General features: G+C 38.8%; 1 protein-coding gene across 1 annotated transcript in view; it reads right to left on the bottom strand.

Annotated features, from left to right (window-relative positions):
• The window catches only part of LOC127637633 (metallophosphoesterase domain-containing protein 1-like), a 60112-nt gene that overhangs the window by 29693 nt on the left and 2956 nt on the right, over positions 1–27463 (bottom strand). Inside the window, exons 2-4 of the mRNA XM_052118793.1 lie at positions 26944–27315; positions 24339–24520; positions 3775–4000 (exon numbers count right to left, since the gene is read on the bottom strand). Of these exons, the coding sequence (XP_051974753.1) occupies positions 3775–4000; positions 24339–24520; positions 26944–27110 (575 nt within the window). The 5' untranslated portion in view covers positions 27111–27315. The remainder of the gene's footprint in view (positions 1–3774; positions 4001–24338; positions 24521–26943; positions 27316–27463) is intronic.

The following is a 27463-nucleotide window of genomic DNA, read 5'->3' as shown; positions in this document are numbered from 1 at the left end:
ATTTCTGTTAACTTTGGTGATACAATATTTAGTAGAGTAGTTAACAATAAAGGTTTTCTTAATAGGCTACACATTTTTTTATGACATTCTTTTCTGTCTACTCTATTTTATAATTAAATGTGCAGTTATAGAAAAGTGTTTTTTGTGCATCACTAATCATAACATTTAGAATAAATCTTTTCTAGACATAGTCTAATTTAAAATAATAATTTTTCGGTTTTGGTTTTCGCCTCAATGTGTCCAGAATTTCATTTTGGTGCATCACTTATTATAATGACTTTGAATCTTGAGTCTTTTATGTTATTTACTCCAATCAAAGTCCTCACAAATGTCACTACAGTGTAATGATTTCTTATTGCACTCTGTATAAACAACACCAAACTATCAGAATCAAATTCCCTGCCAAAAAACCTGGATATTCTGTGCATTTACATGCAAGCTCATTTTCATCTGTTTAAATGCTAGCACTTTTCCCAATTACCTTGTACCTGCTCTTATACTGCCAGTGCATAAACATTCAGCTACAGCAGCAGCTTCCCTCTGAAGATAACCACCCGCAGGGCACACAGGATGTGTGCATTTACATGTGCACACTAAGCATCATCGTTGCTTGTCACTGCGTCAGTGAGTAACTGTCCATTTGAGTGTAAACACAGTAGACGGGGGAAAAGTTTAAGCACTGTGTGTGTGTGTGTATGTGTGTGTGTATGTGTGTGTGTTTGTTTGTTTGGCTTCGAGCGATATGTGTTGTGGGTCCTACACATTGTTTGTGCTTCACGCTCTCTGAAAGGGACAGCCATCCTTAATACTTCATCCACCCACACCAGCTCACACACACTAGCACACAAATAGGCACGAACACACCATGAGTCCCTGCTTTTGAATATCCGTGGATGACAAATGACTTGTAAACTTGCATTAGCGTCAGCAGAACAGAAAAACACGCCACATGTTTCCCCCATGCCGTTCTTTTCAGTCCAGAATCACTGCATGACAAATAGTCAGGATTTAGGAAAGAAAACAGAGTGCCAAGATCTCATTTAGGCTGGTAAAGAAGAAAGAGAGTGTGTGTATGCAGATGGATTCAAAGAGACTCAAACAAGGCATGACATGACAAGCAGTGTTTGAACTGCTATCAGTGACCCCACAAGCAGGTGAAAGGAAGGGCAAGACAAGAGAGGTAAGGATAAATCGGTCTCATTTAACTCCCTAGTTCCCCATAACGTAAATCAGAATATCGTTAACACGACTTCGGGCACTAGCAAGGGCATTGATTCACTAAACATTTGGGACACTAGTGACTTAATGACCTGGTATTTATCAGCACTATATAAGGGGGTGTTCACACTCAAAAGGTTTTTGCAAAAGGTTGTTTTTTTGTTTTTCTATGTAAACACTAGGCAGACGTCTTGGACCGTTGCGCCACTTCTAGATGATGTTCAGTGTCTAGACGGCGTGTCAAGTCACATCGCTATGTTAACTGCAGCTTATAAAAACACACCTTGAGACACCTGCATTCTGAACTATTTGTTGCGCTCCATCTAGATTTTTTTAACTCAATGGTGCATTCGTTCTGAATGGTCCCTAACATTCTCCATCTAGCTTTTTAAACGCAAGAACATGTTCGGTCTGAACAACCCCATAGCATGGTCCATCTAGCTTTTTTAACACAAGAACACATTTGTTCTGCAAAGCCCTTAATATGCTCCATCTAGCCTTTTTTAAAGCAAGAATGCATTCTGTCTGAACAGCCCCTAACATGCTCCATCTAGCTTTTTTTAATGCAAGATCTCATATAGTCTTAAAGACTCCAAACATGCTCCACAAAGCTTTTTTAAAGCAAGAACGTGTTCAGTCTAAAAGACCCCAAACATACTCCATCTAGCTTTTTTAACACAGGAACACATTCAGACTGAACGGTCCCAAACATGCTTCATCTAAGTTTTTAAACGCAAGCAGACATTCATTCTGAACGGTCCCTAACATACTCTGTCTAGATTTTTTAAAGCAAGAATGCATTCGTTCTGAAAGACCCCAAACGTGCTCTGTCTAATTTATTTTAACACAAATACCTGTGCGATCTGAACGGATCCAAACATTCTCCATATAGCTTTTTTTAGTGCAAAAACATATTTGGTCTGAACGGTCCCTAACATGCCTTCACGCATCTTTGTTGTAGCCGTATAGAGAATATTATTGTATAGTTCTAGTATGAAAAATGCACCTGTCCTCCATTTCTGCCTTTTCAGTCAAAGAAATAATGCCAGGGATATACTAAAAAAAGAAAACATACAGTTAAGTATTGAGTATCTCCAAAAGAGATTTGCTGAAAGGCTGTAAAGATGAGTCGGATGGGCGAGTGAATAGAAAGATAGATGAAGAGGTAGAGAATGGACAGATGAAGTGATAAATCGATGGTGACTCTACAGAGCTGCTCAGATCATAGAAAACCATTGCCAGCATCAACACAGGGCTCTCTCCATAAATCCAGTGACTTCACCAGAACAAAATCTCCATGGAGACAAGGTTTTTGCCTCTCTGCCCCAGTGTGGAGGAGCATCCCTGACTCTACAGTGACAGGAGGAGAGAAATAGATGTAGGACGAGATGGACCGACAAAGAGAGAAGATAAAAGAGAAAGACGCACTTTGTCTGTCTTTCCCTATGGTGGAATGCCATTACCAGATCTCAGCAGTGCTAATGTTTTATTAGGTCTGCATGGTGTAAGCACACACACACACACACACACACACACACACACACACACACACACAAGCACGCTGGCAACAAGATGAGTATTTCTGTCAGGACATATCGAAGTGGATTAATGCTAGCTGGTTTAATCTAGCTCATGAGTTCATGACTGCTGTAAACATTGTCAGTGACAAGCCAGCCACACACACACACACACACACACACACACACACACACACACACACACACACACACACACACACACTCACTCACACACACACAAACACTTACTTATCATCTTTGGTGTTCTTAGCCTGATTTATAGGGATTATTATGATATTTGCAGAACCTGCCTGTCAGTAAATACACCTGAGGCAGGCCACACACACAACCTTCTACATACAATGGGGTCCAAAAGTCCAAGACCACATTGAAAATCTGGCATTTGTTTAATTTAAACATGGAAATAAACCAATTTATTTATTTATTTATTATTATTATTTTTTTTTTTTGGAAAATTAAATGTTATGGTGTGAAACAAAGAACAAAATTTTAAAAGTTAAAACTAATTCTAATAACCCTGACTCTAACCCTTAAACGCAATATTTAGTTTAGTAAAATAAGACCTTTTTTAGATTCTTTAAGAAGCTTTACCATTGAGGATATCTCCACAATGCGCTTTGTTTTACTATTCTTGTGAGGATATTTTTAGAACATTTTCACAGGTTTAGAAACGCGCACACACACACACACACACACACACACACACACACACACACACACACACACACACACACACACACACACACACACACACACAGCAAGTGGGGACCAAACCCTTAAACTGGTTTACACCGGTAATACACACATATTTATTCACACACACTTGCACTAAGGTAAATTGCAGGATGTGGAAGCTGGCAAAAAAAAGTGTTAACAAGAGAATGAAAGACAAAGAAATGGAAGAGGAGCAAAACATAAGGAAGACTTGAGGGGGAAGGGACAGCACAACAACATATGGTGACAAACACAGTGACAGAAAGGAGAGAAAAACTTAAGAAAGCAAAGGAGAGAGACTCACCACGGTGAGCCGTAGATACGGAAACCCCTGATAGTAACATCAGAGTCCTGCAGGTAGATGCAGTTGGTGAGCAGGGACTGCACATTCTCGTAGCTCTCCGGCTTGAGTTTGGAGGCTGAGGGAAAGTAGTAGAAATCCTGCTTTATCAGGTCCGCCATGAACTCTTGATCAAAGGTCAGCTCATGGTTCCCGGCTATAACGATTTTGATCTCGTAGGGCAGAGTGCCTGAGGAAAGAGGATACAGCTCTCACATAACAGTGTCATCATGAAGGCAATGTTAACGATGAAAGTGAAAAGAATAAAATCTTTATTTATTTGTGATAGAACCATGACAATTAGTTTTTGTAATGTTGCCATAAAACATTGTGATAAGTAACAGCAGGATTCACAAAGGTTTTGAACAATACATTTCAATGACTTTTCCAGTCATTTGTTGTTACCAGATAAAGACATTAATAATTAATTTTATAGAGCTTGCACTCAAAAAGAGCAATTTCTAGCACATATATTGGAGTTGAAAAGAGCTATAAAAATCAATATTCACTACAAAAGTTCCCATTACATTTTCAGACCTGGGGCTTGATGTATAAACATTGTTTACGCACAAAAAGCACGAAAAAAGAATGAAAAATATAATTGCCATTTAGCAATGTTTTTAGTATAATAAGTCGAATATAAAACAAAAAGGTAAGCTTGAATGTTGTATTTTTAACAATCCAATAATATCAGAAAATAGTGTTTTACACTGCAAAAATAATGATCTTAATAACTATCTTTGTTTTGTTAGATTTATGCTTACAACTAGGGCTATCACAATTATGAAATTAGGCTAACAATTATTATCAAAAAATTATTGAGATAATGTCGATTAATTGAAATGATTATGATGATTAAATGTTGAGCACATATTTCACATGAAGAAAGACCTTTGAGATTGTTTCTTCCTTCTATATTCTTCTTAGATGTAGAGTAAGCAGGCCTGGCACAGGGCTCCTCTGTGTCTCTACATGTCTTTAACATTGTGAATGAACCCAGAGCAGGGGCGTAGCCAGAATAGTGGCACGGGGTGGCAGCTGCCACCCTAAAAATGAGCTTTGCCATTCCACTTGCCACCCCAACTCAGACCCGCATACGTCCTGGAGATGATGCGTAATAGCTTAACCCATCTGTGTTGCGCATGGTCCATAACAATGTTCCGCCCTCCCAGTCAGACGAAATTAATGGATGCCTTTACACGACTCTTGCCACCCTTTGAAGAAAATACTGGATATTGCATATTATATTAGCGTGGGATTTTAGTGAGTACCTCCGCAGACACACAGTGCATCACAGCATTTCAAGTCTGTTTGAGAAGCGGATAATCTTCACACGTTCTTCAGGAGCTGCACACGTGATCTTGTGTTTGGTCTGCGGTATGGCTCAGTGAGTTCAATTGAGACACTCACACTCTGCATAGCACACACATAATGCACCATTAATTCTCCTGTTTGGACAGTAAAACGTAATTGAAATTTAAAGTGCACAGTAATTACGGTAAACAAAGCTTGTGCATGTATGCGCAACCTTCCACTAACTGGGGTTTATAAAAGGGAATTTTGCTGAGGTTTTGCCGTACGAACCATTTTAGAAATATAAAAACTTCTGTTCCTTCGCAAAATCTGTTTTTCGTGCGTACGGACAATTTTATACAAGTTTTATACATGAAGCCACTGGAAATCACAGTATTAAATTTATATAAAATTTACAGATTTTCCATGACCACCTATCTGGAGCTACCAGGGGTGAAATGCCTTGATCTAGGCACAATGGTGATTACTCCTTGTACAGATCGAACTCGCAACCAATAAGCAAGCCCAGATGGAATCTGTAATTTTTTTTTTTGCATTTTCTGTGCTGAATTTAGGGGAAAATCTGCAGTATAAAAGGTGTTCAATGGAGGTGAGAGTACTACAAGGTAGATGACAGCAAAATCAAATAAGCTGAAATATTTTCTAAACAAACACACATGGGAAACAGATGTGTAGAATATTGTCAATAATGAGCAGTCAAATTCTGTGGAAATCTGCGCAGATTGGAAACAGGCACACATTCTATGTGGGCCAGCCAATAAGGTACACCATTTTTATAGGAGCATTAAGCACTGGCATTTTTTGGTAACAGCGTCTGAAGTTTTTCAGCTCGCAAAATTTTGCAATACATCAGAACATGATGTAGGACTCATTTAAGACATGCTTTCTGCTTTTTCTGAAACAATAGGAATTAATATAGCATGTCATAATTTTGACATCAATAATGCACAAATATTATTACTCTCCATTCCATCTTTGCCTTCAATTTTCACAGTTCTATAAATTTTTTACTGCGCTGGGGAGCGGACCTGTCCACGCCTGACAAACACAAAGACAGTCTGTCCCCACAAATCTCCTCTCTCTGAATCAATCTCCCCGCAGCCCTGCGGATCTGAGGCAAAATTACACCAAACATCTGGACATGTTCCCTTTATTTGAAAAGTGCCATAAAAGAGATGAGATGCGTCAGGAAGTGTAAGGTTTGAGGTGTGACGGAGAGTTCAGTCAGCCTGTGTTTTGACAATTACGCAGCCAAGCGCGTCCCTGAAAAGCAGCAATTAAATTGTGGGCGGGAAAAATTGGGGGGTTGAGTGGTGGTGGGGTGGGGGGTGTTAAGATATGCAAACAAAAAATGATAAGCTCGTGCACACACACATATGCTCACAATGTGTGACTTACCAGTAATTTGCCTGACACTTACAGTAACACACTAACACAAACACATACAATATTCCACTGCACCTCTAAAAATCTGCGTCCGTAGGCACAATTTTATCATCACAGATAGATGATCGTAAAAGTCTAAGAGGGACAGAAATGAAGTGAGTACAGTGTGTGTGTGTGTATGTTTTGCAGATGCTTCAGAAGTCTTGAGTACTTAAAAGCCTTCTCTTAAAGCCAAAGCTCCGATATCTTTCATAGTCTCTCTCTCCTCCCTGGTCTACACTTTGTAATGCACTTCATACAGAAGTTTCTTCCAGCTCTATCCTTGGCTTTTCTCTGCTGTAATCTGAATTGATTTCCAGACATTTTTTTAGAGATTTGATTAATTTGAATGCATGTCAAATTTTTCATCATTTTCTCAGGTACTTGTCAATATGCCCTCTTTATTACAGCTCTTTGGAATACTTGATTCTGATTGGTCAGTTTATTCTCGGATAATGCAATTATTTGAACTCGAATCAATAGTTTATGTCCATTTATTCATTTATTTGGTAAGAGGTCATGTACTGTAACAAGCAGAGGCATTGGGGAAGTTGGGAAGCAGAAACTGTTTTTTGGTGTCTGTAATGTTGCTAGCAAAAGCTGCTCAAACTAATACATAAAAAAGCTGTTAGCACTTTTATCCATTCTACTTCCACAAGACTGAGCCGTTGGATTAGCCACGCCCCCTCTTTTCAAAAACCCCCACTCCAAAGATACCAAATCAGCTTTATTGAGACAGACATAAGCAGAAACTTCCTGGTTACTTTCGTAACCTCCATTTCCTGATGGAGGGAACGAGAAGTTGTGTCGATGTAGTCGAAAGGCCAATGGGAATTGACAAGTTGAATTTGAATGTCACTCCCCCAGACATACAGGTATAAAAGTAGCTGGCTTGCAACCACTCATTCAGGTTTTGTGCTGAGGAGCCGAGACAAGGTCCCGGCAATTTCAGCGGGTAGTTCAATGATGTGGTAGGAGGGACACATAGTCTCGTTCCCTCCATCAGGAAACGGAGGTTAGGAAAGTAACCAGGATGTTCCCTATCTGTTACTCACTCGACTTTGTGATGCTAGGGGTCCCTATACAAAACACCACAACTAGCTGAACTGTGTTACGTGGACTGGTGGTGAGAGACAGGCAGACCCTTGTATGCCTCGTAGCCAGCTCCCCCCGCTGTCACATAACCTCCCCCAATTGTCTTACTAGCGTTGTACGTTCCTCTTTACCCCAGGGACAAGTCGACTGCCCAAAAATAGGGACTAGCTGGCCTCTTCTCCCTTTTATCTCCCCAAAAGGAACAAAATAGTTCAGCTGGGGGCCATATAGGGTCCGCATCGGGGGGGTGATACCACGGAGATCACACCCCGCCCGAAGAGTTTGGGTGGAAAATACAACACATGGTCTTAGAGTCTTGTCGGCAGTGTCTCATGTGGAGAAGTACTGTGGTAAAAAGAGCACGTCTTCACCTCGGGGAGGGGGAAAGGTGAGATGCCTAAGCAGTACACCCGGCCAGCTTACTTGGCTTACCTGCTTGTACTTGACAACACACGGGACGAGACCAGCTCAACCCTGTGTTTGTAAAACCTCGGAAAGGTGTTGGGTGTTGCCCAGCCCGCTGCTCTGCAGATGTCTGCCAAAGAGGTGCCATTGGTCAGGGCCCAGGGGGTCGCCTCACTCCTAGTAGATTGTGCTCGTAGTCCAATGGGGGTGGCATGTCCTGGGAGTGATATGCCAAAGCAATGGCATCAGTAAAACAGTGGGCAATCCTCTGTTTGGAGACAGCGCTCCCTTTCCGCTGTCCACCAAAGCAGAAAAAGAGCTGCTCAGACCGTCTAAAGCTCTGCGTGCGATCCGAATATATGCGTAAAGCATGCACCGGACACAGCAACGCCAAAGCTGGGTCTGCCTCCTCCTGTGGCAGTGCTTGCAGGTTCACCACCGGATCCCTAAATGGGGTTGTGGAAACCTAAGGCACATAGCCCGGTCAGGGTCTCAGGGCCACGTGAGAGTAACCTGGACCGAACTCCAGGAAAAGTTCACATATTTTACAAAATCGGTTCATAGAATGTTACAAAGTTTTCTTAGTCTTTCCTTACTCTCTTTGTTGTTCAACCAAAATCCCAATAATAACCAGAAAATAATTCAGATTTGGTGCATAACATGGAACTTTTAACTATAAACAAGCACAAAACTCTTATTTTGAAAAGACGATCCTATTTTTAAAGCATTTGTTAGCCTATATATTCACCAGATGAAGGGTTTTGTATGTACATTTTAACTAGATGAGGTTTAATGAGGAATAGGGTTTATTAATATTCACAAGAAATGAAGTTGGAGACACGATGCATGTGCTGATGGAGCACATTTCCATATAGTCACAATTTCTTTGCATGCCCTCGCTTCACTTTAAAACACTTGACTATCTAATCAGAATAATAAAACATGTATTGAAGTGAGAATAAAAATATGGGTAAATATTGTTAATTATGAAAGATTTAGATATAGCAAATCCCCACACGATTGTTTTTATTTCACTTTTAGAGGCTGCTGTCATAATATAGAGCCAAGACTTTTTAACTGTAGAATCCTCTAGAGCCAGCCACAGAGGAATGATTAAAAAAAATATATATATCTGCAACTATTGGCCTAGAGTTTTGACAATAACCAATAGTTCCAAAAAGCAACTATCGGCACCGATTAATTGGCAAAACCGATATATCTGTCTACCTTTAGTTTTTGATTGGAAATTTTGAGCTTTTATTCACATCTTGATGTTTCCATACAGCAGTTTCTATGCAACAAATGAAGCTCCCATATAGACTCTCAGAGAAGCATGTGTTTAGAGCCTCTTGTGACAGAGACCGCCATAGTGCTCTGCTGCTCTCAGCCAGAAAAATCAATAACGCAATAATGTAAGTACACTTTTAAAAGTATGTTCCCCAACTCTGCAAATTATTAAATAGAACACGTTTCATCAGACTTGCTCATGCATTGTCATTTTTTACTTAAAATGTTGGCAATATTGGATAGAAATACAAATACAACTGATAAAAAAGGACCATGATGGACATTTTACAACTCAGTTCGTCAGACATTTGTAGAGCAACCTTTTTATTTGACCTGAAACAATGGCACTTATGTTTCAGTGGCAAAAAAGTAAAAAATACTATGAAAACAGGTCAGGCCATGTGAGGGGAGAAACAAGCTCCGTGTCTCTTTTTCATCCATACTAAATATTATGTGACAAGCACAAAACATCAGCCAAAAGAGTTTCTCATAAAAATTGTATCTTCAGGATACATCTGGGCACAGAAGTTGGACTGAAATGTGCGAAACAGTAGTGTAAAAAATTGTAATGGCACCTGATCTTTTGTTTTCTTATTCAAGTCAGCCACTGGATCCCCCTTCCTCTATAATCTCACAACACATTTATTTGTAATGTACCTCTTCCAAAAAGAGATAACTATTTCATATTGTGTTTATGCTGTGTGCCTTTGGTTTTTACATAAATGTGTAGGCAGTGCAAAAGTGTGAAAATCTCCCGGTGCATATGTTCATCTCTGTGCACTCATTGCCTTTCTTTTCACTTTCTCTCCCTCTCTCTCTCTCTCTGTCTCTCACTCATATAGATTCCACAAACGGCCCGGCACCTTCAAAGGTAGAATTACAGAGAGAATCACCGTTTTACAATGGAGTCATTCTCTTAGAAGCACAAAGCAAAAAAAGTATTTGGAAGCAATCAATCACACAAATACAAAATGCCAACAAGAGGGAGGATGGAAAAGACGAGCCCACCACTTTTGTGACGTGACGGAGTGGGGAAATGTGAGGAAAATAAAAGAATGACGATTTTTGTCCAAGCGCCTAATCCGGACACACGGCCGAATGTGTGCCGCTTGTTGTTATTAGTCTTTATCTTCTTGGGCCCTTTGTCTTTGATTTCAAAAGCACTTTCAAGCTGGCAATAGCTTAAATTTGACTGAGAATCTGAGTGACAACAGCTTTTGTTCTTTTATGTACTTACACTTTTTAAAAAGTGCAATTAAAGCAAATGAATGCATGCCCGTACGTGCCCAAACAGAATCACACAGGCAGACAGAATTGCTAGTGCAACTTACACACACATACACCATACAAAACATCTCTTTTGCTCTCAAACATGTCTTATGAGCTGCAACATCGCCACATTTGTGTGTATGTGAGTGTATACTCTATGGACTGTTAGAAGCGGGCTTTAGAGTTGCATAAGCCCAGTGGAAGTGTCCGGATTTGAGTGCTATTGTCATTTCTCCTCTGGTGGGTGGTCTACTGACTTTGATGGAGCAAATCCTCCAACCTCCAAAACTCAGAACTCATTCAAGAGGATTACCGAGCTCTCTTGTGCTGTGTTCTGTGTGTGTGTTTGAGCCTATCTATGTAATTCTGCAGACATCTGCGAGACATTTACCACCTATGTGATCTTGTGCACTTTCTTGTAAGCTGTCTGACTGAAAAAGTATCTGCCAAGGGTATACCTGCACATTTATCAAATAAAATGTAATCATGGTGTATTGTGGAACACAAATGAACAATCACAGCTTTTGAGAATATGTGAGGTTTTGTCATTTTTGGGCAAAATATGAATAAATAGCATTTCAATTTCATTCTTATTCTTCAGGAAAAAAAGAAAAAAAATCTTGTAAACTCTCACCTTGTCATGTTGCACAGTGTACTCACTATAGATACATAATTCATGCCCCAATGACACATCCGAAACAAATTATGAAAAGGTTTGTCTTTGTTTTTTACAACCGTTTTCTCAATTCATTCCTTATCACAATGTTCATTATTCAGTATTTATATTTTTTTAACTAAAATATTGCTGAATTCAATTTGGATAGCGGCAATGCTGATTGGTTGGTTTTGTCGATTCAGATAAGAACAGTTTCCAGCAGCCTGGACTCATGAAACAAATATATGAATGTGGCGCCATTTTTTGCAAAATGACATTAAGTGGCTCATTATAGCATGTTTGCAGTTCCAGGGTGAAATGTCCACTGTGTGGTGCTAAAAAATATATATATATATTCACCGCAAACAATTACTTTGCAGCACAAGTGTTAATTGTCCTGTTTATTAAGTGTTTATTGTTCTGTTAATTTTTTTTAATTTATTGTACTGTCCCATACATTTTGCACACGTTTGCACGTGCACTTTATATAGGTATGTTATTTAGTCTGTGTAGTCTCATGTGGTTCTGTGTTTGTCCTATGTTGTTTTATGTAGCACCATGGTCCTGGAGGAATGTTGTCTCGTTTCACTGTTTACTGTACTAACTGTATATGGTTGAACGACAACTTGACTTGACTTGACTTGACTTGAAGTGCAACTTAATCATGCTTGAAATGTAGCTGGCTATGTCATGCAAACATTAACATGAACTTACAAGTCATGTGGTATAGTAAAAGTGTTAAGATAACATAAGACAGCATTGTGTGAGAAATAGAGTGAAAAGTAAGTGTTTATGAACTGATAATCTGCCATTTTATTCATGATTTGAGTGAATAAAAGTAATTGCTGTTGTAGTGCCTCTAGCGTTTATTTCACCAGGAAACAAGCCATGTAAAAATCTGGCAAAAATGTAGATACAGTAATGTGATTCTATGAGACCAGGTAGGTTTTAAAAGAACAAGTGGACAAATTTAAATAGTTCATTTGCAACATTTCAATATACAGTGGCCCCATGAAGTATTTGAACACTTCAGCCACAATTTAAATGTATGAATGCTATTACATTAGAGGGAAACTGACTTCATACATCTGCTAAAATGACCTTGTTACACTTTAGTTCTCAATCTTCCTTCTTCTTACTGTAAAATCTTTTTAAGTCCATATAATTTATCAGGCTCAACAAGAAACAGTAATGCTTTGATGAAGAGAAAAATCATTCTGCCAACGTGCACAAAAATGCAAACAGCGTGTTATTTGTGTTTCTTCAGGTATCCGTGTGACATGTAAATGTACAGTATTATAACAGGCACACATAACATCCATCCATGCACATTAACACACACACACACACACACACACACACACACACACACATGTTGTGTTTCCATGTTTTATGGGGACTTTCCATAGACATAATGGTTTTTATACTGTACAACCTTTATATTCTATCCCCTAAACCTAACCCTACCCCTAAACCTCACAGAAAACTTTCTGCATTTTTACATTTTCAAAAAACATAATTTAGTATGATTTATAAGCTGTTTTCCTCATGGGGACCAACAAAATGTCCCCACAAGGTCAAAAATTTCGGGTTTTACTATCCTTATGGGGACATTTGGACATTTACCCACAAAGTGATAAATACACGCTCACACACACACACACACACACACACACACACACACACACACACACACACACACACACAGACAAGGTGGGGGCACAATGGAAGCTGTACATCAACATGTAATGAATATCAACTGAGATATTGTAATTAATTTGATCTCATCATAAGCAATTCTCTTCCACACACACAAACACACATACACAGATCCGTGCACAAGTATTGAGCCACAAATATACACAAAAAATGTCAGAATTGTCTAAGTTTCTGTTTAACAAGAGTCAAGCTACCCTGTAAATAATCCACAGCTAAACCTTCAGCTGAGTAAACCCACGGCAAGGTGAAAAAACTGCAAAAAGAAGAGAGCTGTAGAGCTTGAAGGAAGAAAGAGGGAGAGCACATTAAAGTTTCATGACGGTTTTCTCTCCAGACAGAAACCAGAGAGAGAGAGAATGGAGGGAAAATTCCAAAGTTGAGAGGAGAAAGGAGAGAGAGGGAAAAGAAAGGTGTAAACTTTTCTCCCAAGATTCTTCCACCCCACACACTCGCACAACCCACGCAGCTGTCAGAACACTATTGGGCTAATCCATTAGTCATAATATGGACAGGACAAGACAAGACAGGGGAACTACCAAGCCTCCTCTGACCCGATAAAAAGAGAGGGAGAGGAAAACTATACTATGGCTCCCCTTCCCAGCTGTGGCCTTCACACAACAGATTCTATTTAGAAAAATAACACTGAAAAACAATGCAAAAAAAGGATTGAGCCACGTCCACACTAATACATTTTTTGGGGGCAAATGCATGACGTTTTGCTATATTTTGGCCTTCTGTCCACACTGAGACAGCGTTTTTGTCCAGGGAAAACTGAGCTTTTTGAAAACGCTCTCCCAAGTGGATATATTTGAAAATGCCATCTCCGAGTTGTAGTGTGTAAAGGGAAAACCGAGATATTCAAAAACAGTGACGTATTTGTTGTCATGATATGATGCAGTCATGTGATCCATTCAACCCAAAAACAATCAAGATGGCAGCCCATATTGTAGTAGCGTTGTTGTGCCTGCTATCCACTTTTCCACTTTGATAGCATTGTTAAAGATAAAGTTACTTTGTACAACCTTCACAATGCATTCTTTGAAAGGTGACAGGAAGTTTACTCTGAATTGTTGTCCAGTGGCAGGCCATGTTTCATTATGCATTATGACATTATAACATTATGTTTTTAAGCATGTGCAGTAAGGGTTTTTAAGCGTTTTCAGAAATTTCTGTGTGAATGAGCAACTTTTTAAAAACATTTGAAAACGTCAGTGTGGACGAAGAGTGTTTCCAAAAAAAATTAAATGCTGTTTATAAATGTATCCGGATAGAGTATGTGAGCGGAGCGAATAGTGGCATGATTTTTGCCTGGAGCGAGGAGGAGAGGGTATTTCTGATATTATCAGGATGAATGTTACAGAACTGCTAAGAGATTTGTATTTTTAGTTTTTTGAGAAGCGGTGCTTTGTTATATTGGACCTTTCATGCAAGGGTTACTTTCCCTCTCTGTATTGTGTTCACACTCGCACCCTATAATTGAGTTCAACTTGCCTTCCACTACATGCTCGTGTCTCAGCTCCTTAGTCCTACCTCAACTGGTGCAAAATGAAAATGAATGACGCCGAAGGAGAGCGCACGTGGGGAGGTGACTGCCACGACCAAAGGTTTGTTGTGGAATCTTAAAATACGTGTCCAGAAAACTCGATAATATCATTCACATGTGGAAGAAAAACTAAAATGCCAGTAATATTGTGAAAAATGGATGAAAAATAAGAGGGCTCGGTGACATAAGCCGATACGGAAAGTTGTTTCATAGATGGAGCAATTTCTTTCAAATTATGAAAGATTTAACGACCAATAAAGAAGTAATTTGCACCGATTAATCTTGTCTTAAAGGGATAGTTCACCAAATTTTTTTTTATTCACCCTCATGCCAACCCAAATGTGTATAACTTCTGCAGAACCCAAACAAAAGATTTTTAGAAGAATATCTCAGCTCTGTAGGTGCGTTCAAGGTGGCAATACCTTTGAAGATCCTAAAGTAAAGGCAGCATAAAAGTAATCCATGAATATCTCTTCTGAAATTATATGATAGGTGTGAGTGAGTAACAGATCAATATTTAAGTTTCAATTTCAAATTGTGAAAGTGGATATTTATAGACTAAAATATTGATCTGTTTCTCATCTATCATATAGCTTCTGAAAACATGGATTAAACCAATGGAGTTTATGAATTACTTTTATGCTGACTTTATGTGATTTTTGGAGCTTCAAAAGGTCTGGTCACCATTCACGTTCATTGACAGTACCAACAGAGATGAAATATACTACAAAAATCTTTGTTTGTGTTCAGCAGAATAAAGAAAGTTATACACATCTGGGATGGCATGAGGGTGAGTAAATAATGAGAGAAGTTTCATTTTTGGGTGAACTATCCCTTCAAGAAATTAAATCTGTTTGAACTTCACGTTGACTTAAACCTTCTAAACACATGCACACAAACTACAGCAGTGATTCCCAACCCCCGGTCCCCGGACCGGTGCCGGTCCGTGGACCCGTTAGTACCGAGCCTTGAAATATTCCCAGAATAATTTTTTTTTTTTAATAATAATAATTGTCTTTTTTAAATGCTTTTTAACATGTCATGTTATTTAATCCAAAACATAAACAATAAATAGTTTAAAATTGATTGGGAATACCCTGCGTGTCTCATTGTCAACCATCAAGCATGATGGTTGACAATGGTTGACAACCCGGTATGATGATCTTGTGGCTGCCAAGCAATCCCAGGGGTCTCACTGAGATGGATATCAGACTGTAAGCTGGTTTTCGTTCATATTTGTGAAGCAGACCTTTTTAAATTCCATTTTATTGTATCCTGGAATTTGTGTGCATTGTTTTGGATGCATGTTTTTTTATGAATGCCCAGGAAGAACAGCTTGTCTTGTGCACAGCTACAAATAGTAATATCAATAAGCAGTTCATCCTCACAGTAAAATAGTTTTGTTCTCATTGGTCTGGTCTGGTATTTTTTGTTAAAGCTTAATCTCAAATTTTATACTTTTAAAAATGATTGGCTGAAATCACTGTGTGTTTGCTATTGTATTCTGAAACTGTCTGACTGTTGAAACTGGCTCTTATTTTCATACAATTAGCCTTTGTTGTCACCTGTTGGTGAGTGAAAACAATAATTTGCTGTTGAAGTGATTGTCTTTAGTGGTTCTGGAGAGATTTGACAGGTGAAATGGACTGGTATTTTCATACAATTTGCCATTACTGCCACCTGCTAGTGAGTGAGTGCTGTGTGAGTTGCTTTTGAAGTAGACCTAATTGTATGGGAGAAAAGGGAAACATTTTGTGAACCGGTCTGAAAGTTTAAAAAGACTGGTATACAAGTAGCCTTTGTTGCCACCTAGTTCATTATATGCAAATAAATTATAGGCTGTTACTGTTTTACACAGTGATATGTTCCGAATCCAAACGATCCATCTTAAAATTGAGGCATTCAAATTGACAACTGGACCTTGGAATTGTTTTTATGAATATGCTGGTCCCTGGCACAAAAAAGGTTGGGAACCCCTGAACTACAGTATCAACTGAAAAATCCTAATGTTCCTAAAACTTGCAGGTGTATTATTACGATTGAAAAATTAAAGTGCTTTAGCAAGCAAACCTCACCCCCAAATCAATTTGGATACTACTGCAGTCAACAAAGAAAATAAAAAAATGTAATTATCAATATGTAACTGATAAATAAAATTAAAAAAGCTAGAATCCATTCATGCACTTCAAGACCTCCACTCCATTGAGTAGCTTTCAGACTGTGATGCTTATTTTGAGGCCCAATGTGATATTCCATTACTGGTGAACACAAACTGGATAAAATATTAAAGCTGACAAGCCCCTTTCTGAAGCCTAGACAAAGAGAAAAGAGAGATCTCGCAAACATCAGAGAGCCAAAGAGCAACATAGTGAGAATTTTTTTGACAATGATAAAGATGCCAAGAGACTTAACAGCATCACCATATTAAGAGCCATATGAGTCTGTGTGTGTATTTGCACACACTATAAGGTATTGTACGATAAAAAAGTAAATCACATCTCAGAGGATTGTTGCTGGATAAAGAAAGAAGGCACAGCGCATTCTCTCAGATACACAGGAGCAAAGATACAGAGATGAGAAAAAGAATGACGTTATAAATATTTATACAGATACAAACGCGAGAACAAACGCGAGAACTTTCTTTCTGGCACAGGAAGACGCACCAGAGAGAAAGAAAGACGCAGGACAGGAAAGAATCAATAAAGGAAAATAAGATGAGACAGACGCAAGGGAGTCTTAATCTGACTGGTGTCTCGTGCACCCTGCTGACTAACCTCTATCCATTCGTTCAAATCTCCTGCATGCTATTCCTATTCTGAATAAAAAAACACACAAGCCAGTGCTCTGATTGTGTATATGATTGCTTTTAAGTCTTGCTCATCTTTGTGGATGTTAGACATAATTTATATTTCTTATAGATGCAATGCAGTACATTCCAAACTAAAGCATTAAGTCTTTGCTATGACCTCTAAATGTCACTGATGGCCATGTGGACCAATGTTGGCTCGCAATGACCGGTGGTTTGGGTGTTTTTGCACCTTTTATTCCATTAGTTTAGCAGATTGCGGAGTAATGATTTTTTTTATATAATGCATTCATAAAGGAGGGGAACAAGGTCTTTAATATTTAATATAATACAGTTTTCAGAGCCTGAAATTCAGCGTAGGATTGCGGGTATTGTGCACAGTTTTAATAATTCCTGCAATTTCCACGTTCATAATGCGGGATATTCACGCACACTTTGATTCACTTTACAGGGCAGCTGCGAATTAGTAAACCAACAGCTGCGAACAATAGATATGAGCAAATCAAATCAATTAACTTGTTTTTGTATCAAACTGTAATTCCAGAAGTTGCGCGAGTAAATCCGCTCTGTCTCTTACTTTCACACTCTTGCAGTTGTGAGCAGTGTCAGAAGTGTAAGCACGTGCAGAGAGACAGTGCTTTGTTGCATAGTTACTGAACTTAAGATGTTACAGATGTATAAACCTGTTAATTCGACATGCAACATGTTTGTTTTGTGACGTCTGTTGTGCAGATGTTGCCGAGTCAGTGGAAGGAGCACCCATAAAGGAGCACAGACGTGCACTCTGCTTCTCATGCTCCGCATCAGTTTGGTGTTGTGCTCCTGCACTAAAATGATCAATTGCTACAATGTAGATAATAATAATATTAACAAAAATAATATCTGGATGTGTTAAATAGACGATGTTAATTAAAACATTAATGATGCAATAATCATTTTACAGAACATTAACCACTTTTGGTGCATGAATCTTATCTCTGGCATGATATGATGATGCATGAATAATATCTCTGACTAATATTCATTGTTTTATTAAATTGGCTTGAAGGAATTGCAATTTTTTTTATAAGCTCCTCATTCCAAATCTGTAGAAATGCAGTCATTACTACTATGTGTCGGTGCATTTGTTTTGTATGTAGGCTGTTCATTTAATAGCCAAAATATTTGGAATATTGGTTGTTTATGTTTAAGGAATGCTGTGCTGTATTGAATATAGTGGTGTTATATTTTTAAACCAAAAGACTGAAAGTGATAAAAAAAAAAAAAGATTTTAAATAGAACTGAAAAAATACTTAAAGCAAAACCTAGTGAGCACACTTCATTTTGATTGAATAACAGAAGCACTAACCAGATACAAACTTTTCCAAATGATCTGCCTCTAGAGATAAAATATTGCTTATTTATTCTCAATGATTGTTGATAATGTTGCTGTCAAACAATAAACAGTTACATCCATATAACAAATAGGAAAGGGCTTAAAAGGGTCATATCATACATTTTTAAATCATTCATTTTTTTCCCTGAGGCCCACTTATAATGTTAGTCAAGGTTTTTTTGCACAAAAAAAAGTTTTTTCATGACCATTTATCCACCCACTCTATAACCTTTAGAATTAAACAGGTAGTTTTAATGCTACTGTGCCTTTAAGACTTCTATGTAAATGCACAATTACAATATGAAATGAGTAACAGCACTAACTCTGGGCCAATATACAGTATATACATGTGACAGGGCGGAGGGCGGAGCCGGTGTCGTGATGCTACACACGCAGCCCCTAATCAGGCTAATCAAGCCTCAGAGTGGGATAAAGGCCGACTGCAGTAGGACAGAGAGAGAGAGAGAGATTTACAGGCAGCTGTCCCACACTTTGTGTGTTTGTCTTTTTGTTTAAATTGCTTATTAAACTATTATTTATATTGTCAAGCCGATTCTCACCTCCTCCTTTCCATTAATTGCTTTACAATACAGTACTGTGCAAAAGTTTAAGGCACTTGTGAAAAATGTTGCATAGTGCTGTTCCCCTGCAGCCGACAACGTCCACGGCCAAGAAGGCCATTCCCCTGCTACTGCCAGCGCCCACGGTCACTGAGGCCAATCCCCTGCAGCTGCCTTCACCTACGGGAGCCGTTCCCCTGCTACTGCCAGCACACACAGCCACAGAAGTCATTTCCCTGCCAGCATTCCCCTGCTGCAGTCAGTGCCCACACCTGCCACGGTCAGCAAGCCAATTCGTGAAGCCTCGTCCATCACAGAGCCAGTGCCGGAAGCCTGTGTTCACAGCCAAGGAAGCTGTTCCCAAGTCACTGCCTGTGTTCACAGCTGAGGAAGCTGTTTCCAAGTCACTGCCTGTGCTCACAACCACAGAGGCTGCTCCCTTGTCATGGCCTGTCCTCACAGCCATGGAGGCTGTTCCCCTGTCCTGCCAGTGCTCACAGCCGAGGAAGCTGTTCTCAAGTCACTGCCTGTGCTCACAGCCATGGAGGCTGTTCCTCAGACCTTGTTGGTCTTCACAGCCATGGATGCTGCTCCCCTGTCACTACCAGTGTTCCCAGCCGAGGAAGCAATTCCAAAGTCACTGCCTGTGCTCACTGCAATGGAGGCTGCTCCCCTGTCACTGCCTGTCCTCTTAGGCATGGAGGCTGTTCCCAAGTCCATGTTGGTCTTCACAGCCACAGAGACTGTTCCCCTGTCACTTGGGGTGGGGGCGTCATGGGGTACTGTCACGGTCCTGTCACCTTGTCAGGTTGGGTTGTTGTCTGACGGGGTCTGTGACATCACCGTTCCCTGTTTGTTTTGTTCCAAGCGAGTCAACATTTTTGCCCTCATGCGTTTCAGCATTTACATTGGAACCCTGATTGTTTCCATGGGAATGCTGATCATGCCAACTTTCAGCTGCGAGCGGCACCTGCCCCTTGTTCTTGCCTATTTGAATCCCCTTGTGTGTCATGTCCAGGGCTGGATTGTTAAATGTAGTTACCTATTGAATGTTCACCTTACCAGATGTGCACAATAAACAGAGACCGCACACTCATCATTTTTAAGGTTTACACTTTAGAAATAATGGCTGCACAGATTAATACATTCGTTGTAATTTTGAATATGTTTATTTAAAATGTCAATTTATCCTTGTGCGTTTTGGATAATCAGTCAAACTAATATTTTTTATATTATTTGAATGAATGCGTTATTTACTTTCAAGTCATTATCTGTGCCTTTCCTTTTGACACACTAAAGCTGAATATATAAATAACCATCTTAAGACAAATATATATATATAAAACTCAATTAATCGCACTTCCCCCGGACTGTAATAAGGAAGATTCCTGAGAAATGCAAGCTTGTAGTACCACCTGTTTACTGCAGAGGGCAGTAAGAGAAACTTCAGCTGTATGGGCAACACACAGTTTATACAGTGAAGAAAACAACCCTTCAGCAGACAGAACAACACAAACATGTGTTACGTTCTTGCGTTCAAAACACTTGATGGAGCGCAAATCCAAACTAAGTGATCTCAAGATGTGTATTAAAATATAAAAGTATCAAAATATATTTAACTTGACACAGTGACCTAAAAATGTATGTTTATGACACAGCACACCCGAGACGCTACACAAGCATCTGTCTGACGCAGGTGTACATTGACACTTGTGAAAGGGATTACTGTGAACTGTATGCCAATGATTGGCTTCAAATGTTCAATAATATGGTATTAAACAATGCAATATATATATATATATATATATATAATTTTTTAATATTTAAAGATAACTATGTATAATTATTTCATCATTATATATATGAATTATTATTATATGAGGGGCTTTCTCAGCAAATATTTACATATGTGATTAATCAGGTCACCATATAATTGATTCGATTAAAAATTGTAATCGATTGACAGCCCTAATACACACACACACCTAAAGGATTATTAGGAACACCTGTTCAATTTCTCATTAATGCAATTATCTAATCAACCAATCACATGGCAGTTGCTTCAATGCATTTAGGGGTGTGGTCCTGGTCAAGACAATCTCCTGAACTCCAAACTGAATGTCAGAATGGGAAAGAAAGGTGATTTAAGCAATTTTGAGCGTGACATGGTTGTTGGTGCCAGATGGGCCGGTCAGAGTATTTCACAATCTGCTCAGTTACTGGGATTTTCACGCACAACCATTTCTAGGGTTTACAAAGAATGGTGTGAAAAGGGAAAAACATCCAGTATGCGGCAGTCCTGTGGGCGAAAATGCCTTGTTGATGCTAGAAGGTCAGAGGAGAATGGGCCGACTGATTCAAGCTGATAGAAGAGCAACTTTGCCTGAAATAACCACTCGTTACAACCGAGGTATGCAGCAAAGCATTTGTGAAGCCACAACACGCACAACCTTAAGGCAGATGGGCTACAACAGCAGAAGACCCCACCGGGTACCACTCATCTCCACTACAAATAGGAAAAAGAGGCTACATTTTGCAAGAGCTCACCAAAATTGGACAGTTGAAGACTGGAAAAATGTTGCCTGGTCTGATGAGTCTCGATTTCTGTTGAGACATTCAGATGGTAGAGTCAGAATTTGGCGTAAACAGAATGAGAACATGGATCCATCATACCTTGTTACCACTGTGCAGGCTGGTGGTGGTGGTGTAATGGTGTGGGGGATGTTTTCTTGGCACACTTTAGGCCCCTTAGTGCCAATTGGGCATCGTTTAAATGCCACGGCCTACCTAAGCATTGTTTCTGACCTTGTCCATCCCTTTATGGCCACCATGTACCCATCCTCTGATGGCTACTTCCAGCAGGATAATGCACCATGTCACAAAGCTCGAATCATTTCAAATTGGTTTCTTGAACATGACAATGAGTTCACTGTACTAAAATGGCCCCCACAGTCACCAGATCTCAACCCAATAGAGCATCTTTGGGATGTGGTGGAACGGGAGCTTCCTGCCCTGGATGTGCATCCCACAAATCTCCATCAACTGCAAGATGCTATCCTATCAATATGGGCCAACATTTCTAAAGAATGCTTTCAGCACCTTGTTGAATCAATGCCACATAGAATTAAGGCAGTTCTGAAGGCGAAAGGGGGTCAAACACAGTATTAGTATGGTGTTCCTAATAATCCTTTAGGTGAGTGTATATATACATACAGTGCCTTGCAAATTATTCAGACCCCTGACCAATTCTATCATTTTACAGAATTACAAATGGTACACTGAAATTTCATTCTGATTGATATTTTATTTTAAAACACTGAAACTCAAAATTATTGTAAGGTGTCATTGGTTTTTTGTTGGGAAATATTTTTATGAAAAATAAAAAACTGAAATATCTAGCTTGTATAAATATTCAACCCCAACACATTAATATTTGGTCGAGCCACCTTTTGCTACAATAACTTCTTTAAAGGGTTAATTAAAATTAAAATTAGCTTTTCATCCCATAATTTACTCACCCTCAAGCCATTCTAGGTGTATATGACTTTCTTCTTTAAGCCAAGCACAATCAGAGTTATATAAAAACATATCCTTGCTCTACCAAGCTTTATAATGGGAGTATATGGTACCTTAGAATTTGAAGCCCAAAAAAGCACATCCATCCATCTAAAGATTAATCAAAATCGTCTCCAGGGGGTTAATAAAGGCCTTCTGAAGCAAAGCGATGTGTTTTTGTAAGAAAAATATCCATATTATAACTTTAGAAACTATAATCACTGGCTTCCGGTAACGGCCGTCCGTGTGTGTGTTTACAAGAGAGTCGAGTTCCGGCGTATGACGTAGGAGGTAAGCTCCATTCTTGTGTGGTGGTGTGGTGCAGCTTCCATTTCCTGATTTTTATCTAACTGTGCTCACTGGGATATCCAAACATTTGGATATTATTTTGTAACCTTTCCCTAATCTATGCATTTTTATTACTTCATATCTAACTTTTGTGGAATAATCTTTGGTCTTCTTTTTCCATCAGATTCACAGCCTGACCAATGATCCTTCAACAATGGGTTTTTTATTCATAAAAAGTGATTGCAACTTTAATGATTCACAGGTGGATGCCAATGGTAAATTAATTGTGTCCTTGTTAGGGCAATTTCTTTCATCTGTGTAACCTGGCAGCTTCCACAGCACAGGGGTTGAAAACTTATGAAAGCAAGATATTTCCATTTTTTTCCCCAACATAAAACCAATGTCACCTAACAATAATTGATTTTGAGTTCCAGTGTTTTAAAATAAAATATCAAGCAGAATGAAAGTTCACTGTACCGTTTGTAATTCAGAAATTTGAGAGAATTGGTCAGGGGTCTGAATACTTTTGCAAGGCACTGTATATACACTCACAATATACTGAGCTAAGAGTTTTAAGATATAAAAGTATCTATCCTACTGCCTCCTTACCTCACAATGACTGTGTGGGCCAATATAGAGGTACTGTATATGGTCAATAATGCATTAAAGTACTGATTTATCTTTTGTCCGATAGTTGCAAGATTTGGAATGAGTAATTTTAGCATCTTTGTTTTTTGGTATTGCAGAGTAAGTTTTGAGTTCTGAAAAAAGCACTTAAATATGTTTAATTGTACATTTAAAAGGAAAGTTACCCCCTAAAATTAAAATTTGACATACAAATATAAATAGATTTTTGGGTTGTCCTATTTATTTGTATAGCCCTTTTCACAACACACATCATTTCACAGCAGCTTTACAGAAAATCATGCATAAACAGAAAATGTAATTGTTATATCAAATAACCTTGGGAGAGGCTCACTGTAGGGGCCAGTTCCCCTCTGGCTAAACAGTATGAATATTTTTGGGTGAACTACCCCTTTAACTCTTATCTCTAAAGAGATAACTTCTAAATATATGACCAGTTCAAAAAGTAGTGATCCCATCTTTCTCCTCTAAAAAGCATGCAATGTAAAATTCAATCTGATTTTGTTTCAAACAGCTGACATAAAATGTCTACAAAAAATAGCTGGCACACAGGTTTATAAGGAGGTAAGAGAAAAAAAACTACTCACCAAGCCAGTCGTTAAACTTCTTGACTTCGCTGGGCAGGCCGAGCTCTGTGAAGTCTCCAGCGTGCAGTAAGACGTCACCGTATGGCATCTGAATGGTGTCAGTGCGTGAGTGTGTGTCTGAGATACAGACGAAGCGAGTATAGCCCGGGGGCTTGGGGGCATCGTGGGGTAACGGATCTACCCTACGGAAACACAGAAGGAGAGAGAGAGAGAGAGGCGAGGAATTACATTATGTTATATATCGTTCTTTCGTGATTTAAACAGTTGCATTATCAGAAGTGAGTTTCTGAGGGACACAGCAGACTTTTCAATAAGAATGATCCACTTTAGAGCATCTCCTGCTGGGTCAGCCACATCCATAGCCTCTACCAACAACACACACACAAACACACACAGATACACATTTACACACATATTGTGACTTGTTTTTCTTTGTAAATGAGTGCGATTCATAAGGACAAGGACACAAAAAAGACAGCTTGGACAAAACAGGAACAATAAAGGATGGCGGCTCATTGACAAATAAGGTTGTCCGAGGAGATACAAATTAGAAATCTTTTAAAAATCTAGTTGAAAACACATGTGCCAAGTTCGCAGGAATGTAATCTTTGTGTCTAATTTGATTTTATAATTTTTTTTAAATAATTTTCGACAAAAACTAAAATAATTTAATGACTGAGGTGTCATGAGTTGTAACCATCAATACACAAGTTAAGACATTTTCAAAAATAAGTTTTCAAACACATTTTTCAAGGTAAAAATATATATTTTTTACAAATATATAAATTTTAAGAATGATTAGAAAAGAATATCAAGAGGTTTTCTCAAGGTTACAGCATGTGACCTGACCAAACTGCCTTTTCATAATAATGTCAATAAATATAAATATTATTATAATTAATTTTATTTTTAATTTTTTAGAACAAACAACAAATGGCTACATACATGTACATTGTCACACCTTTATTTTTTTAAATATGTGTCATATCTTAAATGTGCTGTAAACGATTTAAGCCGTTCTAGAATTTCAACAAACTGAGCTGTTGGATTATCCATGCCCCCCTTTTCCAAAACCTTGCACTCCAAAGATACCAAATTAGCTTTATTGAGACTGACACAGTTGTCAAAAACAACAGCAGCAAAATAGCGCTCTCAACTGACAACTGTTATGAGCAACATGGCATAAAAGTGTCATTATGCCTCAATAATTTTCTGCAACTACAATACTATGAGAATGTGCAAATGATTGACAGGAACAAAACGTCTTTGTCCACAGACCGCGGACACATTTTTGTTTGCTGTTTACAGAGACTGGTAAGATATCTCAGGACACCTATTTCATTAATATCTTTCAAGGAGTAGTAAAAATGTTTGCATATCATTCCATGAAAAAAAATAATCGTTTACACCTTTAATGCACAATAGTTAAAAAATAAATATTACATTTCTGAACTACTCTTACAAGCATTTCTTTAGTCAAGAATCGTAGCTTTTATGATACTTTATTTTTACTGTCTCTGGATGTTTAAACCACATGACATTTTTTACTTTAAGCCCCAGAAAAAAATATCAATGACTTTGAAATTTAAAAGATCTGGACAACAAAAAAAATTTACATTATTGACCCTGGCAAGACCTCAAAACCTCAGCAAGACCTTTAAGACTCATTGAAATCAATGTGGCGGAATTTTGTGGCTTTTAGTCCATGACTAATAGCTTTGAGGCCATCAATATCCTTGTGTACTCCTAAATATTGCCAAAATGAACTTTTAGCATATATACACATTTAAAATGTACAGTTTTTCCCATCTTGGAAATTAAATAAAAATCTTCCACTCAGGTGTGTATCCAGAAATATGACAAACTAAAGGACTATTTATTTATTTTTTAAATATGATTAGCTCTTTGATATGTCCCATCCCAAGTGAACCTGTTCCAATAGGACATTTACTCACTGGGCACTTTATTACGAACACTATTGTGCCAATAAAGTGCCTGATGTGGTCTCTGCTGTTGTAGCCCATCCGCCTCAAGGTTCGACATGTTGTTCATTCTGAGATTACTTTCTGATCATAATTTTTCTATAATTATACAGAGTGGTTATCTGAGTTACCATAACCTTTCTGTCGGCTCAAACCAGTCTAGCCATTCTCCGCTGACCTCTCATATCAGCAAGGTGTTTTTGTCAGCAGAACTACCCCTAACTGGATGTTTTTTGTTTTTGTACCATTCTGAGTAAATTCTAGAGACTGTTGTGTGTGAAAATCCCAGGAGATCAGCAGTTACAGAAATACTCAAACCAGCACATCTGGCACCAACAATCATGCTACGGTCGAAATCGAATTCCTAATAAAGTGCTCAGTGTTCAGTTGACTGCACGTCAAGCCATTTCATGTGGTCTTTAAAACAGAAGGCACAAAGAACAATTGCATAAAGGTATTCCACCCAAAAATGACAATTCTGTTTTCATTTACTTGGTAAAAATGAGATGTTAGGCCAAATGTTGTGTCTCATTCACTTTCACTGTATGGAAAAAAAGAAATAAAAAAACAATATATATAACCATTCAAAGATGATGATGTGTATGTTGATGTGTCTGTCTTACATGTGGACGTGGGGGGGCTGGAAGCGACCCTGGTTGATGTTATAGAATGTGAATGCTTGAGTCGGGTTGGCGCTGTATTCATCCACTTCTACGACTCCTCTTCCTGCTCTTTGAGACTGTTGCTGCTGTCGCCGGGCTGCCATGATTTCTGAAAGTGTGAAAGCCATGGCAACACACACTTTCTCTATCTCTCTCTTGGTTACACACACGCTGAAGGGGCTTGGTTCAAGGGATTCCACCCCAAATGAGGTCAGATGGTGTAGGATAGTCTTGGGCAAGTCTGTGAAAAGGTCCAGTTCCCTTGAAGGATCACCGTATTCAGTGGTGGGCTGCTGGGATATTGAGCCTGCATGCCGTCCCTCAACGAGGCCACTGGAATCACAATACAATGAAGACACATGTAAAAAAAAAAGTGCGAGAAACAAGATAAAGGCAAATGTGAGGTTTGACAGAAGCATATTATCAAAACCCACAATCAGATGCACTGATGATGGCGGTATGTCCCACTCTCCTGTGTGTT

The sequence above is a fragment of the Xyrauchen texanus genome, chromosome 45, assembly GCF_025860055.1.
Source record: "Xyrauchen texanus isolate HMW12.3.18 chromosome 45, RBS_HiC_50CHRs, whole genome shotgun sequence".
Lineage (NCBI taxonomy): Eukaryota > Metazoa > Chordata > Actinopteri > Cypriniformes > Catostomidae > Xyrauchen > Xyrauchen texanus.
The sequence above is the reverse complement of the archived record's forward strand: the minus strand, read 5'-3'. Positions and strand labels throughout refer to the sequence as shown.